The sequence below is a fragment of the Symphalangus syndactylus genome, chromosome 16 (assembly GCF_028878055.3).
Source record: "Symphalangus syndactylus isolate Jambi chromosome 16, NHGRI_mSymSyn1-v2.1_pri, whole genome shotgun sequence".
NCBI lineage: Eukaryota > Metazoa > Chordata > Mammalia > Primates > Hylobatidae > Symphalangus > Symphalangus syndactylus.
This window is the reverse complement of record NC_072438.2, coordinates 43,089,203-43,106,670: the sequence shown is the minus strand read 5'-3', so window position 1 is coordinate 43,106,670 and position 17,468 is coordinate 43,089,203. Positions and strand designations below refer to the sequence as shown.

Below are 17,468 nucleotides of genomic sequence, written 5' to 3'. Positions count from 1 at the left end.
AAAATGTTAAAAAAATAAAAGAGGAAGTTAATTTTTATATATTTTATATAACCTAATAAAACTAAAATATAAATTTACCATGTAGTCTATATAAACAAATTATTAATGAGATAGTTTATGTATTATTTGTACTGAGTCTTTGAAATGCAGTGTGTATCTTAAACTTACTGCCCATCTCAGTTTAGATTAGCCATATTTCAAGTGCTCCATAGCCACATATGGGCAGTAGTGACCATTCAGAACAACACAGCTTTAGGGCATGTATTATCCTTTACAGCTCCGTATTTATCACAAAGCCTAGCACAGCACATCCCCTATTTCAGAAGTTTAATATTAATATTTGCTAAATTACTTTAATGATTTATTTTAAATCAGTACAAAATCTAACCGCATGGAAAACACATTTCTGCTAGTCATAGACAAAAAATATAAACCTGGGAAAATGATTTTAGCTTTCTTTAAAGAATAAGAAGTTTGTTTTTACCTCAAGATTAATGAAGTAAAATTTTCAGTTATATTTCTTATTAAAAAGGTAGTTTAGATTCACCAAGTCCTGTTTCACTGAAAGAAACTGTAATATACAGCAATAAAATGTATTTATTTGTGTGTTTGACATGTTCAAAGAAATAATTTAATCATACTTTCTGACATGAGTAAGAATTTTAGGCAAACATAACTCATGAAACAAACATGCAGAATCTGGTAAGTTTCAGTGTAAATATTTTGAGGTCATTTTTCTCTTCACCATGACTTTTCCTTAAAATGATGTGCTCTGAAACGTATTTTTTTCATAAATGATTTTCCAGTGACTCAGAGGCAGTTACAGAAAATGAATGACATTATTTTCATAGTTAGCAACAACATGCTGTGGGGACCAGACCAATCTGAAGCATTCTTGTTAGAAAGGCTGATATGAACAAAAGGAGAAATCCTAACATGTTTTCTAATACTCTAAAATTGGACCTACCTACTCCTTCTTTATTACCTTTATTCTTACCTTTTCTTTTAACTGTATGTGTCTCTATGACTGCAAAACTGATTGTGTTACAGAATTATAAATAATTAACAAAATGTAGTAATTAGAAAAGTAAAATAACTCACCTTTGGCAATTTCAATGGTAATTTGCAAATTGGCAACTGAGAATGGGTTTCATTAATTACAAGAGATTGATTCAAGTTGGGGACTATCTTTCCTTTAGGTACTTTATAAACGACAATGGTGCCTTTGTAATGAGGGCAGCTATAGTTTCCAAATTCGTCCACTTCTTTGATTTGGAGTTCCAGCCTAGGTTTTCTTTGCAAGTGAAAAATAAGTGTGTAGTCTTTTCCATAATCCTTCCCGTTGCCTAAATAGAAGTAAATGTATTTATTACCATTAAGTTATCTCACTTTGGGAGGCCAAGGCGGATGGATCACGAGGTCAGGAGATCGAGACCATCCTGGCTAACACGGTGAAACTCCGTCTCTACTAAAAATACAAAAAATTAGCCGGGCGTGGTGGCAGGCGCCTGTGGTCCCAGCTACTCGGGAGGCTGAGACAGGAGAATGGCGTGAACCTGGGAGGCGGTGCTTACAGTGAGCGGAGATCGCGCCACTGCACTCCAGCCTGGGCGCTAGAAGGAGACTCCGTCTCAAACAAACAAACAAAACAAGTGTCACTTTGTGTTACTTAATTTTAAAAAATCCAAATAATTATTTTATTTTAAAAATACGATTAAAACTTTTGTGTATCATTATCTTTTGTCAAAACATAACCTGACAAAGGAGCAATAGGCAGAGACCATGTAGATTACTCAAAAGATTTCTCATCGGTTGTTGGGCCAGGTGCTCTCTGGCTGCTTCTAGATCAAATAATCTTTAGCTTTTCTTTCTCTATTCCATTTTGATATAACCAGAAACTACTTGAAATATTCAGCTTTTGCAGCATTTAGAAAATTATTTTCACCCGTTGAGAATTATCTTTTTCCTTTCCCCTAACTATTCATACGGTGACCTCACAATAGACATTCCAGAACTGCACTCTCCTATAACATGTGGCAATTTAAGTTTAAATGAAAATTAATGAACAGTAAATAAAACTAAGTTTAACTCCTCAGTCAGTCTACCAACATTTAAAAGTCTCAATGACAGCATAGGCATAATGGCTGCCGTAATGAACAGCACAGATATAAAACATTTCCACAAGTGTGGAATTGGACAGTGTTGATCTAGAACTTTCAGGTGTAATAGTTATTGAATTTGTGTTACTGAAATTTCTATGAAAACCTGACAGATTCTCCTAAAATCATAATACATAAATGTTTTATCAACTCCTTACTGAAAATTCTAGAGCTTTTGTGAACATAACCTTTCACTTATTGGGGTTTTATCATGACAATCAGGATATTTCACCTTGTTATTTCAACAGTAGAATAAACACTACCATGTTTCCTAAGGCAATACATGTCTACATCAAAATTTGTAAAATTTGTAGGAAGCTATAATGTAGCACTTGAGATAATATGTCTTGAATGTATAGATCTAGGTTCAAGTGCAGCCTTTATGATTTGTGTATTCTGTAATATTTATCTGTTAATGTTTTTCCATTGCTTTTCATATCTCTGAGCTTCTTAGAGCCTGAGCTTCCCTCAGCTTCCTTACCCTTAAAACAGGAGAAATAAAGCTTAACTCCTAGGATTGTTTAGGAAATGAAATGAGAAAATATGGATAAAATAATTGTCATAGGACCTGGCACACAGTAAGTGCTCAATAAATCACAGCAATGATAGCAACTGATAAGAGGCAGGATTCTTCCACTATTTGGAATTTGCATGCAAAAAAAAAAAAAACTCAGATTGTTTAAAGAAATGTCAAGATGAAGCTTTTTTTTTTTTCCTTTTTTTTTTGAGACTGAGCCTCACTCTGTCACCTGGGCTGGAATGACACAGCTCCACAGTGGCACAATCTCAGCTCACTAAAACCTCCACCTCTCAAGCTCAAGCTATCCTCCCACCTTAGCCTCCCAGCAGCTGGGACTATAGATGTGGGCCACTGCGCCAGGCTAATTTCTTTTCTCTTCTTTTTTTTTTTTTTTGTAGAGACGTGGTTTCACCATGTTGCCCAGGCTGGTCTCGAACTCTCCTGAAGGCAAGCAATCCACCCTCCTCGGCCTCCCAAAGTGCTGGGATTACAGGCATGAGCCACCACACCTGGCCAAGATTTAGCTTTCATGTCTACATGGAAACTTCCTTCGGCTACTGTAAGCCAGCATACAGTTGACTGCCCAGAGTTCTCCCTCATGGAAAACTTTCCATTTTGCCCAGTGAACAAAGACTTCAGTGAGAGATGTAGATGGTACCATGACCCTTCTCCCGGTCCTGACTGCTTGAGGTCATTTTGGTGATTTTTCTAAAGCTCAGTTAAATCTAGAAATAGAGTAACTTCAGATTACAGATGGTGTAGGAGTAGATCCCTTTGCAAAAGTTTGTATTTGAGAGGCAACCTGGCTACATGGAAAAAAAAAAACAAAAACAGATTCCTAGGACCGAATGACTAGCCAGGGTTTGTCTTCTTTTTTTTTCTTTGAGACGGAGTCTCGCTCTGTCGCCCAGGCTGGAGTGCAGTGGCGCAATCTCGGCTCACTCCAAGCTCCACCTCCCGGGTTCACACCATTCTCCTGCCTCAGCCTCCTGGGTAGCTAGGACTACAGGCACCCGCCACCACACCCAGCTAATTTTTTGTATTTTTAGTAAAGATGGGGTTTCACCCTGTTAGCCAGTATGGTCTCGCTCTCCTGACCTCATGAGTCACCCGCCTCAGCCTCCCAAGGGTTTGTCTTCTTAAGAGTATCTCACTTTGGTTAAAAAAAAAAAAAAAAAGTAGATTTGGGGTCATTTAAATGTTATCTAAATAGTAAATTAGGTAAATTGGGGTTTCCAGATCACTGGAGTAACATCTGGCTAACTTCTGTTTCCATACTACTAGAGTGCTACCAAGAAAAATTTTACTACTTTGGTCCCTGTGGAATACCCATTAGTAAATTTCCCCTTCTATCCCTTGAAAGACATTAAACTCTCTGCCGGGGGCACAATTATTCATAAGAAATGATTTATACGGAAGATATAAGGGTTGAGGGTGAGGCATAGCCACATTGGTTCAATTGAGACCTAAAATGTGTACCAATTTTTAAAACTAAAGATCTCTAGGGCAACTCTCTAAAGATCACATTTATATATGAAGTAGGGATGAAATTATTGAAGATTTACTATTAGTAAATAGCATAATCTTCATTTTGTAAACAGAAACCATTATGTAATTGTTTAAAGTTGGAGTTTCATTGTTGTTAAGGCATAATAATATATTTTAAAGACTCCTGGTCCCTGAACAAAAAATAAATCCAAAAAAAGAGAAGCAGCATGGGCGACAGCGAGACTCTTGTCTCAAAAAAAAAAAAAAAAAAAAGAGAGAAGCAGCATGAAGAAACTGCACTACTCTGATTTTTTTTTTCCTCCCTCACTGGCATATTTAAAGGAGAAATAAAAGAAAAACTCATTCATTCCATACCCAAAGTGTAAAATCAACCACTAGTTGACCTTTTGAGAATCTTTTTCTTCTTCTCAATATCTTACGTATATAGTCTCCTAGAAGTGTCTTGAGATAGTAGCTATTTAGTAAACACTTGTCATGTAAAAAGTTCCAGAATTTACTTATATTTTGTGGATTACTTGCTGTCCCTTATAGCAATATATTTTCTTCTCAATAATGGGCATTAAATATTTTTCATTGATGACATAGAAAATACAAATGTAAGAATAAATGTTTTTGCTTAGAAAAGTCAGATAAAAAAAAATTGAAAGGGCTAGAAGTCCGGGAAACCAGAAAAACCCTGTGAGAACCAATGGCTCAGTGTATTTCTATATTCTAACCCATTCCCCACCAGCTCTACCTCTAAGCCATGCCATCTTTTACCTGGTTTACTGCAATTAAACAGTAACTGGTCTCCCTGCTTCTGCTCTTGCTCTAAAGCCTATTCTCAACGCAGTTATGATCTAACTCAGATCACTTCTCTGTTGAAAACCCTTCATGTTTCCCCAAATCACTCAGCAGAAAAGGCAGTCTTTCCAATGGCCTACAAGGCATGATCAGTTCTCACCTCATCTCCCACAACCTGTGCTCACTCCCTCTGATCCAGCCATCTCAGGCTCCCCCTGTTCCTCACATACACACACGGCAAGTTTCCACCTAGTTCACTGGCACTGGCAATCCCTCTGCCTGGGATAAACTCCCCTGAGATACGATTATGGCTTGCTTCCTCACCCTCTTAGAGACTTTGTTTTTTAATGTCACCTTTCCAGAAAGGTCTTCCCTGAGATAAAACTGCAAGCCTGCTACACCCTTTAAGATTCCCCATCCTTTCCCTGCTTTATTCTTCTATAATTCACTTTTCAGTCCAAATTAAGCTATGCATTTTATTTACTTATTTGCTTATTCTCTGTCTTTCTTCATTAGACTTTAATATACATAAGGTCAACAAATTTTTGTTAAGCAAATTAAAGAATGGTTATTATATAAGTGTAGAGATACATCCTATAGAATATCTAGAAAAATCCCTTCCCTGGGCCAAATGGCATTCAGGGCAACTTTAAAAGACAGACCTCACAGGGCATTACTACATGTTATGGATGATGCCATGGTGTCATTATATAAAATCATATTAAAACACTTTCTGGCACTTTCTGGATTTTGTGTGCAGTGGGGGCTTGGATATCATGCAATAATCCAAGTGCTAAACTGACAACTCTAACCTAGGGAATGAAAGCTTGCTGTAGCTTGTTTCCAGAAGAATGCCAAAAACCATCATAAAAACCAAAAGACGCACCTATCCATCTTCCTTCCTATTAGAGATAGACCTATGACCTTCACTGAAAAATCATTCATATTCTCTATAAGTGAATAGAGAGATTTTGGCATTTCTCAAAGGTCAGTAATCTAAATTTATTAATTAAAGTTTTAAATACTTTTAATTGCACTTAATACCATAATTTTTTTTTTTTCTAAACTTTAGTCTTCATTTCTTTCAACGAATACTGAGTTTATTCTAACTGTCAGGCTCTGCTCTAGGTGCTGGGTACTGAATGCTGCCCTCCAATAGGACGGAGACTGAATGCTGCCCACCAACAGGACAGCATCTCCATGGATGGGACTGTGGTAGGAGAAACTGGCATTGATCAAACAATTAAATGAAAAAAATAGAAAATTGCATGTGACAAAGGCCACAAAAGAGAAAAGGAGGATCTGCAAAAGTATAATACAACTATTAAAAAATAAAATATGGTCTGACATAATCAGGAAGGAGAGAGAAAGCTTCTCAGAACATGATCGTTGAGGTGAGATCTGAAGATACAGCAGGAGAGAACTGGGGGTGAGGGTGGGGGTGGGGAGGGCGAGGAGAACCCTCCATGCAGAGAATCTCTAGCTTTATCTCTTTGAGATTCACAGAGACTGCTCTAGGCCCTGATAAAAGGATGGATCAATGCTTTTACCAGGATAAGGTACCAATTGTTTACTGAGTATCTTGTCCCTCTTAGGCAGAGAAAAACCCAGTGAGGCTCCAGATCTGAGCCTGTGTCCCTAGGAAAAGCAAACCCAGGATCTGGGTATCCTGCCTGCTCATTTTCCTTGAATGAAGATGAACTCCTCCCCATCCCTTATAGGGAGGAATTGCACAGGTGCCGGCTGCCTTGGACGCTCTTGGTTTAGCACGTGCTCCCCAGTCTCCACAACAGGCAGTGGAATATTCAGTACCACTGCGTGTGAGTAGAACAGTAATGCACTCCTATTTAGGGTAGTTGGTAAACACAGCTGCTGTCCACAGTATTACAAGAAAATCATTTGCATCATTCGTTTGGGTGGGACCCTTCTGGTTAGTACTATGTCTCATTAGAGAGATTTCTCCAGGGTGGATGCTGTGGTTTCTGCTCCGGAAGCCAAGTAGGAAGGGGCCTCTTCCACCCTTCCTTCCTCTCCCTCCTCTCTCTTCCCTGCCCCCTTCTCTGCCATCTTTGTCACTTGCTCACTAAGCCCCATCAGCTGGCTCAGATGCTGAGATCCTGTATGTGAGAGTAGAATAGACACTTAAAATTGGGACACTTTAGGTCTCACTTATTCCTGAGATATCAAAAAAGCGGGGAGGGCAGCATCAGCTTCAAGCCTTGTCCCTTTTTTGAAGCAAAAAAGAACCAATGAAGCTTAGAGCTATTTCCTGAATCAGAGAGAAAATAGGCATAATAAAATTAAATGGGATCATATTAATTTATAAATAAACGGAGCACATCCCCTCAAGTAAAGTACATAGAAAGCCTCCTGGAACAGAAATCTTCATAAAACCTGTCCTGAATTTTCCCTCTCACCTCATTTTCACACACAAACCTGTTAGATTCTATTCCACCACAGGGCAAGCAGTTAGAAAGAGGAAGGTGTTGGCTTAATGAAAAAGAAATTGTTGTGATGGCAACTCTTTCAAAGACGTTTGCTCTCTATTCCCACACAGCTCTTTTCTCTTCTTGTTCTTTTTCTTCCTTTTCTCTTTCTCTTCATCTCTTTCCTTTGACCCCTTTGGTCTCAACTATTCTTTCACTTCTCTAATCTCTCCTGCCACCTTTCGTATTCATCCTGCTTGCCTTCCTCATCACTGTCATGTAATCATTCATTCACTACACACTTATCAAAAGCACTTGCATGTTCATTGCAGCACTATTTACAATAGCAAAGTCATGGAATCAACTTAGGTGCCCATCAATGGTGGACTGGATAAAGAAAATGTGGTACATATACACCATGGAATACCATGCAGCCACAAAAAAGGACAAAATCATGTCCTTTGCAACAAAATGGATGCAACTAGAAGCCATTATCCTAAGCAAATTAATGCAGAAACAGAAAACCTAATACTGCATGTTCTTATAAGTGGGAGTTAAACCTTAGGTGTACATGGACATGAAGATGGCAACAATAGAAACTGGAGACTACAAGGGCTGAAAAACTCATTGTTGAAATCATTTTGTAGATATAAATCTATCAAACATTGTACAGAAAAAATGAAGATTATAGTTTATCAGTCAATGATATTTCTTCAGTGTATTTGATTAAAGTGTACAATAACTGGTAATATATTACTGGTATCAGTGCTTAGTTGGGTTGACATAAAAAATAAAGCATTTTGTGAAGAAATAAAAAGCTTTGGATATACCAGTTCCTATGTTAGGCTCAGAGGATGTATTAATAAGGAAGACATGGTCATTGCCCTCATGAAGTTTTCATTCCAGTGAAGGGTAAAGGACATAGCATAACTATACGAACAAAAAGTAAATAAATTAATTAAATAATTTCAAATTGTGGTAAGATTTAGAGTGAAAAGAAAAATAGCACTAGAGAAATATGAGAAAAGAAGTAAGCAAGGTATGACATTTAGGTGATCTTGGCTCACTGCAACCTGCAACCTCCGCCTCCCGGGTTCAAGCGATTCTCCTGCCACAGCCTCCCAGTAGCTGGGATTACAGGCACCTGCCACCACACCCGACTAATATTTTTTGTGTGTGTGCTGTGTGTATTTTGAATAGAGACGAGGTTTCACCATGTTGGCCAGGCTGGTCTCAAACACCTGACCTCAAGTGATTTGCCTGCCTCAGCCTCCCAAAGTGCTGGGATTACAGGCATGAGCCACACACCCAGCCTAGATCAATTATTCTTAATTTCTTTTTTTGCCACAGACTCCTTTAGAGTTTAGTGAAAACTGTCCATTGATTCTCAGAGTAGTCTTTGAAAAATATAAAATAAAATACATGCAATTAAAAATATGGCAATTATACTGAAATATAGATCTATTCACACATCTTTTGGGAGTCCACTGACCCCCAGGTTAGATTCTTTGTAAAACATCTTAAAGAGTTTGGATATTATTTTAGATAGAATAGGAGGTAAAAATCCGGTTGTAATCACTGGTATAATATAGTATGATTTATGTTTTTAAATGATCACTCTTATTGCCACGTGGTAATTGATTTCATATGGCCAATAATGGAAGCACTTAGAAGGCAACTTTACTGCTGTAGGAGAGAGATAATCCTAGCTTGGACTCAGACAGTAACTGTGGAGAAGGCTATTTCTAAAAAGTGTCACTTAGAATCTTCCCATAAAGGAACGTGCATTCCCTAAGTAGAGAATAAAGAAATGGGAACGGGAAAAGTATAATAAATAAGTCTTTTTCTCTTCCTACTTCCTAAAGTCTCTCATCAATCCTCTGAAGGTTTCCTTAGTAACACAAGTTTAGCAAACTCTTCTGAAGAGCTTGTGGCTTATAGCCCATAAAATATATAAAAAGATTTCTTTATACTTACTTGAAGCAAATATGTTTCCAGTAAACCTTAAAAGAAGTTGTTCTCCTTCTCGAACTTGGAAATGACGAGATGGCTCTGGAGGTCCCCCAAACCCTTCCAAGTGCAGGTCCTTAAGCACCTGGCTTAAATCTTTGGAAGGCACCACTAAAATAGCTATTCTATGTGGATTGTCCTTCTGGTGAGACAGTACTATGCAGGCAGTGGTGCTGAGCATGGCTTCCTCTAAAGATTTCACAAAAGTAACCAAATGACTATTGTCCATGGTGGAAGAGAGGTGAAGTACAATAAACCTGCATGGAAGAAAGAGGTGAGACCCGAGGGAAAAATGCAGCATCAAGAACATCACTGATATCGAATAACACCCAAAAAAAGAGCCATATCAAACAGATGTCTTTTAAAATCAAGTATTCTCAAAGACGACAGGTTAGATTCATTAATGATTGTAAAGAAACTCTTGGCCATCAAGAAACCGGCTCAGGCTGGGCACAGTGGCTCACGCCACTTGGGAGGCGTCCCAGCACTTTGGGAGGCCGTGGAGGGTGGATCGCTTGAGCCCTGAAGTTCAACACCAGCCTGGGCAACATGGCAAAACTCAATCTCTATAAAAAAAGAAAGAAATAAAAAAGAAACCAGCTCAAATCAAAATAAATTCTAAAACATGTTCTTAAACGAAGAAGTCATACAGTCTCAGCTCAGCTCTAAACATGGCAGCATATTTTAAGTGATATTTTAATTAGAATTACAAAAGAGCATATTTAAAATATAGAAGAGAAAGATGAGCACAATAATTTATTGACTTTCCATAGGATGCAGAATATATACCATAATTAAATGGGGATTAAAATATGCATCTCTGTGTAGGTGGGAAGGATTGTTAGGACAGACCTTGGTAGGAATTGCACTGTGTCTCACCCTCCCCGCACACATACACATTCATATGTTGAAGTACTATCCCCTAGTACCTCAGAATGGGACCGTATTTGGAGATAGGGACTTTACAGAAGTAATCAGGTTAAGGTGAGGTCATTAGGGTCTTCTCTAATCCAGTATGACTGATGTCATAAAAGAGGGAAATTTCAACACATAGAGATGCACACAGAGAAAACACCCTGAGACCATGAAGATGGCCATCTACAAGCCAAGAAGAGAGGCCTGGGCAGATGCTTCCCTCACAGTCCTTGGAAGGAACAAACCCTGCTAGCACCTTGATTTTGTACTTCTGGACTCCAGAACTGTGAAACAATAAGTTTCTGTTGTTTAAGCCACCAGTGTGTCATACATTGTTAGAGCATGCTTAACAAACTAATACAGACCTCTTTCCCTGGACTGGGCTACCCATTCTCAAATTCTTCTTCAGTGATTTGGCCTAAAAAAAGCCCTCACCCAGAGCAGCCCTACATCCATAGACAAGGACTGACCAATGTAGGAATGTAAGGCCAGCCGCCTTGGTACTCGCACTGCAGAGCTCCACGGAGGGTGTCAGGCTACAGAAATACTTCATCTGAAACCATGGTTTTTTCCATCTCTCTCCTTTGCCCTACAGGATTCACCCAAGAGCTCTCTTTCAATAAATCACTTGCTTTTCATCTCAGACTCTATTCCTAGGAAACCGGATTCAAGACAATCATAAATGTAAAACTTCCCATTATGAAATAAAAGCTATCTTTAGATATATGATCACCTGTCTCTATGAGTGGCTACTCTTAATGAACCTTAAATCTGTCTAAAATTCTTCTCATAATGGGCTGTCTAGAAAACATGGAAATGAGAAAGCAAAATGAGGGCACTGAAGTAACAAATTCCGCTTGTCTATACATAGTTATGAGATATGCATAATATGAACAGTTAATTACTATCTCCATGGTATTTCAGAAATGAAGGTGCTATTTTAAAACTATTTTGGAGTTAGCAGAAACCTGTAGTTATGAGTGCTTTCCAAAAGTACTTGTTTAACTATCATAAATGAAATTACAGATAGCATATCCATGTCAATTCTGGTTTGCATTTTAAGTATCCTTTAAAGAATGGTTAATATTTCTATTTGAAGAATAAAAATTTAATCTTACTATTCCATTTCTATAAACACCAATTATGACCATCAAGAAAGAGTATCATCAACTTTGATTGTTTTTTATTGTATTACCTCTCCAAATGTTCATACAATTCAACTGATACCAAGCCGCTCTGTATGGTTTTCACAACAACATCATCAAGCCCACACCAACCACTGTCTTGGCTTCTGAATCCCAGTAATTTCAAACATTCACTGGCATTTTTCCCAGGTTTTCTTACGGAGGTACTTTTTGTCCTATATAATGGTAACAGAAGAGATATTGGTACAATTTACGTGGTATAAATCTTATTTAATGCATGCATTCTTTCATTGTGAATGATCTAATAACAATTCATTAAGTACATACTATGTGCCAGGAATTATGCTTTGCACCAGGAATACAGAGATCAAACTATATAACCCTTGTCCTACAGAAGCACGTAGTAACACAGTAGTATCTGATTACAGCACAAGGTGACCTTTGTGATAATTAAGAAACATACAGGGTGGTTTAGGAGCAGAAGCAAGAGGTTCAGGAAGCTTGCAAAGTGAAAATGCTAATATTTGAGATGAGCTTTGGAGAATGACAAGCTTTTTACAACTGGCAAAATAGATTTAAGAGAGTACCCAAAAACATTAATAAACTCGCTGATGTAAACCCAGATGCTCTAGAATAGCAGAGTGGTTGTGTAGCAAAAAAGGGAAGAGCACAAACCCAGGAGCAAAACTGCCCAGTTTCAAAGCCTGGGTGACTCTGCCTCTTATGAACTGTATGACCATGGGCAAATTATTTGATTTCTCTGAATCTGTTTTCTTACCTATCATATGATAATCATAATAGTACTGATATGGTTTGGCTGTGCCCCCATCCAAATCTCATTTTGAACTGTAGCTTCCATAATTCCCACGTGTTGTGAGAGGGACCTGATAGGAGATCATTGAATCATGGGGGCAGTTTCCCCCCATACTGTTCTCGTGGTAGTGAATAAGTCTCATGAGATATGATGGTTTTATAAGGGGTCTCTCCTTTCGCTTGGCTCTCATCCTCTCTTGCCTTCTGCCATGTAAGACATGCCTTTCACCTTCCACCAGGATTGTGAGGCTTCTCCAGCCACATGGAACTGTGAGTCCATTAAACCTCTTTTTCTTTATAAATTATCCAGTCTTGGGTATGTCTTTATCAGTGGCATGAAAATGGACTAATACAAGTACCAACATCATGGGATTAAAGGAATTAATATTTGTAAAGCACTTGTAATTGTAGTAAGCGTAAGTAGTATTAATATTCTAACCCTGCTTTCTACTGTAGACACAGCTAATTTGCTTTCTTGTACAATTTTCCTTCTTGTGTAGCCTGCCCCACCCAAAGGCCCTGAAGAAATTGGCTGTATGTACCATGTGATATTTTTCCCCAACCACAGTTCATGTGACTAACAGTATACCAATTTCCAACAGCCAGCCAATTTGATTCTCTTTCTTTGGAATTTGACTAAGTGGCCCATGGACTGTAACTTGTCACAGTCCTGTTTCTGTGTACCTTGGTCAATAAAAATTAATAAGCAGAAAGATTATTCAGAAAGGAAAAATACATGCTAAAAGAGAAATGGAGAAAAATCAAGAGAAGAGGAGCCATATAGTCCTAGAGATGGAGAAAGCAGAGGTTCACTATTGTAGCCTCACAATAAACTCTTTTCTTGAATTCGTTTAGGTGAACATCTGTTCCCTACAACTAAAGGAAGAAAACTCCCTGATACTGAAACACCTTTGGGGAAAAATACTTAGTCTAATGATGCTACCTACACTCCACAAAGAAACAGAGCCATGGTATATGAATGGAGACCAGAATGTGAATTTCATATCTTCATTTGTGAAGTGAACTAGAGTTACAGGCTTAAAAACCAACTTACTTTCACAGGTTGACCTGTCCTATGACCCATAGATTCAGATTAGAAACTGAACTTGATTTAAAATGTCTACTCTGAAAACTTCTTACTCTGTATTGGTTACTTCACGGGATCAGCTAGATTAAAATTAGGAGCTTAGGGGGAAAATAGCATTTACTTTTATGCTGTTGGGTTATAACCACAGATATGGTAAATTCTGTAACCCTTGGAAGTTAATAATTTATTCACACAAGAAGTTACACTCTTACTGAATCCAGAATATTGGTCATTTACTAGAAATTGACTTCAATGTAATTTTTTGCTGATAGCATTCATTCACTTTTTTTTCTGTCAAAAACCTAAATTATCTGTGAAGACCGACAGGCTCCCAAGGGTAGTGGGGCTGTCCCTACTCCCAGGACCACTGGGTATATAACCTAAACCAAATAGTGCATTGGTCATTCATTAATGCTGCTCACCAGAATATCCAATTTCACCCTGATCTGAATACATGACAGGGTAACACTTCCTGGCCTCTGTGGTTGAGTGGGGCCAAGTGACTAGTTCCAGTAAATGATGTAAATGAAAAAAATATGTGTCACTTTGAGGCCAAGCACTTAATTGCTAATATGGGTCTATCCAAAGTTCTTTCTTCTGCCACTTTGATAGCAACCGAACAGTGGCTGTTCTATCTAGAATGAGGATGACCAAGAAGCAGCCTACCTTTGATGGCCATGCCAGATGCAAAGATTGTCATTTAAGCCCTTGGGATTTGAGAGTTTTGCTATCATGCCATAACCCAGGCTAATCTGCGCTATATCTGTCTTCTGGTTCCAGTGATCCATTCAGTGATGGGTTTGTGACAGATCTGGAGTGAGAATCAGGCCCTGGGCTTTTATGCATATTCATAGGGAAAAAGCTTCCTCTTTTCCACTGAACTTGGACTTATAAAGATGTAGCTATGTTGCCAGAATGAGGAACAAACATGTCAGAGAATGGAATTGGCACAGAGGAAAGCAGATAGAGATGAAGAAGAGAGACTAGGTTCTTCCTGGTTGAGGAATAAATATATAGATAGATACATCCTCAGATTTTTAATTTACATATATCAAAAATTCTTTTTTGCTTAAACACTTTGAATTGGCTTTCCTATCACTTAAATCAAAAGAGTCCTTAATGATATAAAGATTAAACTTAACCTTTAATAGGCACAGTCCACATTCAAATTAAATAATCTGATCGTATACTTGTGTTTCTCAGCTGGTAACAGCTCTGCAACTAAACTATTTCCTTAATATATGCTATTAGCAAAGTTTGACAACTAGTATTGTCTGACAGTGAATAGCACTTGATCAAACTCTATAAAAGGCAACATGCTAACACAGTGATAGTTCCAAAAATATTAAAGATTTATTTTTTAAATGTGTTTATTTTAAAATGACCAATTTTGCTTGGGACTCACCCAGACAGTACTAATCTCTCTGAGGCTACTGATTAAAATGTCATGCTACTGTATCTGTGGAAAAAAAAATATATGATACAGAATTTGACAAACATTCAAACCATCAAAATTCTCATTCTATATTGTATTTTACTTTCAGGATATTTTCTTTGTGATATTCATGATGCATAGATCTTTAAACATGAATGTCACCAATGTTTTGAGGTTAACTTTTTCTCAGAAAAGTATAATTTAGTCATTAAAGTATCAATTTTAAATAGTGTGCTGTATTCAAAAAACTTCAAATATTTTCCCACTTTAAGTTATTCACGTTGATTATAAAATTCATTTAAAATGGAAAAGTAAAGGGAAGAAGAAAGTCCACATAGCCACATTGCCTGAAGTCGAATATTGTAATATATTGATAAATTTCTGGTAGTTTTTATTTCTACATGGATGGTTATTTGTCTTTAAAGTGGTGAAATATTTGACATATTTTAAAACGTCATATTTATGTTAATATTATGTCATAAATATTGCCATATTTATGTCAATATTTGACATATTTTATGACAAACTGTGTACCTTAATTTTACCATTTGTAATCGGTGTAATCATTGTTGGATATCAATTCAAATGACCTGAGTGCCTACCACACAGCTGAGAGAAACGTTCTCTCCTGATGTGACTGTACATTCTGACTGTAGGTCCATCTACCCTTGGAGCTTTACCCAGTTCAAGGTGTCACAGTTACAATTATTGTACAGAGAAAAAGACCCTACATAATCTAAGTAGTCCTCAGTCTTCATGTATGGTCCCATTCTCTTTTGCTTTGCTGATGTTGCTGCCTCACTGCTATTGAAAATGGGAGATCCTCCATGATCTGATGCAATGCCCTCATTTGGTGTATTTACCTACATGTGCCACTATTCTGGCAATAGTTTTTAAGGTGAGGAAAAACAAGAAAACTCTCTCTCCACTGTTACGCTATGTGTGATTCACCCTGAGCTTGAGCTCCCAATGACACTGTACCTTAGTGGACCCACGCACCCTGGCCCCCAACATGCCCACACAGTAATTTTTTCAAAGAAATTTTCACAGTGCTAGAACTGTCTTATATTTTATTCAGTTTCTGGACAAAAATGAGCCTAGGTCATCCTAGGATGAAATTTAGTCATCCATTCAAATTTCTTTCTCTATTATGCTATATTTTCTTGCCAGCTGAGAGCAGAATATCCACTTAAACCCAACAGAAACGTTTCAATAATGTTGCGCCTCAGGAAAAAAAAAAAAGGAGTGATGACTTCAATCTCTTTCATCTCAGGAGGTTCTGTTCACTCTGTAGATTTGCCTGTCTATCCCTAGGGACGATAAGATTCACATACCAAGGAGTATACAGATAAGTAGATGCATTGGCTAAGACTCTTTGGGGTACAGGTAACAGAAACCCGAATCCATTTTACTTAGTTATAAGTGAATTATTATAGTAATCCTTGATTGTTAATGGGGCAAACAAACAAATGTGGAGAGTCTCAGATAAAAACTCTGTCTGGAATTGGAACATCATCTTTATCTAATTACTTCTCTGCATCTTTCCTTTTTTATCTAGTACTATTAATGATCATTTTTTTTCCAGCAGCAGAAATCATGGCTGTTGACAACTCCTGAGTTTTATATCCTAAGATACGAGCTACCCCCCAAATTACCCCTTTTATTAGGCATCAGGGAATTATGATCAGCCTCTTGTAGGTCAAGTGTTTAATTATATGTAGGGATATTAATGAACATAGAAGCTCCCATTGCATCTGCATGGATAGAAAGGGCAATTTGCAGAAATTATAGTACAGTTCCCAAAATACAAGGTATCTAGCAGGGAAAGCAATATACCCTCCAGCCTGCATTTTCTCAAGCCTAACAGTGCACAATTACATCTTTCCCAGTTAAATGGCCTAAATACCACATAAACAATATTCAAAAGATTTTTCACAAGATTAAAAAATCTGCTCCAATGCACCTTAATATTTTGTTTCTGTAACTGGGAAATAGACACTATTGGGAATTTTTCAAGGATAGTTTCTTTTTTATTTAAAAACTAAATTATTTCTCACTTGGCATTCCAATTCACAGGGAACCTTATTTTCTTAAGGAAAACAGTATATATGAATTAAAAATACTTCTAAGTACACTACCTCCAAGTTTAACACATGAAACAAATCTTATTTTCTCAGTAAACATTTACTTCAATGTTTCACTGAAACAATTTTACTCTATTAAATGAGATTTGCCTGTGTTGACAATACAGGACTCATTGAGAAGCACAAAGGAAAATGTAGTATATGTGATTTCATTATCTATAAAATTATCATTTCCTTCTTAGGTAGACTCTAAAATATTATAAATTTAATACACAAAATCCAGAAGTATAGATAACAAATTTAGAATAACAAATTTGGAATAATCTCTAGTGTAAAACAACTAGATCTTGATAAATGTGCTTTTGGATACGTATTTTTTTGGCTTGCATACTTTTAAAAGAATTTTTTGATACAAATTCTTTTGAAATTTTCCAACCTCCTCTCCAAATAAAATGTGTGAAGTCAGGGTTGCAGCTAAGGGAGCAACCAGGCAGGAATGAGGGGATTACTAAGATGGCAAACACCTTTCCTGTAATGTAGATGCAGGAGCATCAAACTGTAAGCAATAATCAAGTGAGCAGA

General features: G+C 37.4%; 1 protein-coding gene and 1 long non-coding RNA gene across 4 annotated transcripts in view; one reads left to right on the top strand and one right to left on the bottom strand.

Annotated features, from left to right (window-relative positions):
- LOC134732733 (uncharacterized) overlaps positions 1 to 6,264 on the top strand; it is a 49,879-nt gene extending 43,615 nt beyond the window's left edge. Inside the window, exons 2-3 of the long non-coding RNA XR_010116216.1 lie at positions 3,078 to 3,238; positions 6,100 to 6,264. This is a non-coding gene — a long non-coding RNA (uncharacterized lncRNA). The remainder of the gene's footprint in view (positions 1 to 3,077; positions 3,239 to 6,099) is intronic.
- DTHD1 (death domain containing 1) overlaps positions 1 to 17,468 on the bottom strand; it is a 68,155-nt gene that overhangs the window by 32,085 nt on the left and 18,602 nt on the right. For all 3 annotated transcript variants that reach the window (XM_055246076.2, XM_055246077.2, XM_055246078.2), the window contains 3 exons: positions 11,518 to 11,682; positions 9,375 to 9,664; positions 1,102 to 1,346 (listed from right to left, as the gene is read on the bottom strand). In XM_055246076.2, the coding sequence (XP_055102051.1) occupies positions 1,102 to 1,346; positions 9,375 to 9,664; positions 11,518 to 11,682 (700 nt within the window). The remainder of the gene's footprint in view (positions 1 to 1,101; positions 1,347 to 9,374; positions 9,665 to 11,517; positions 11,683 to 17,468) is intronic.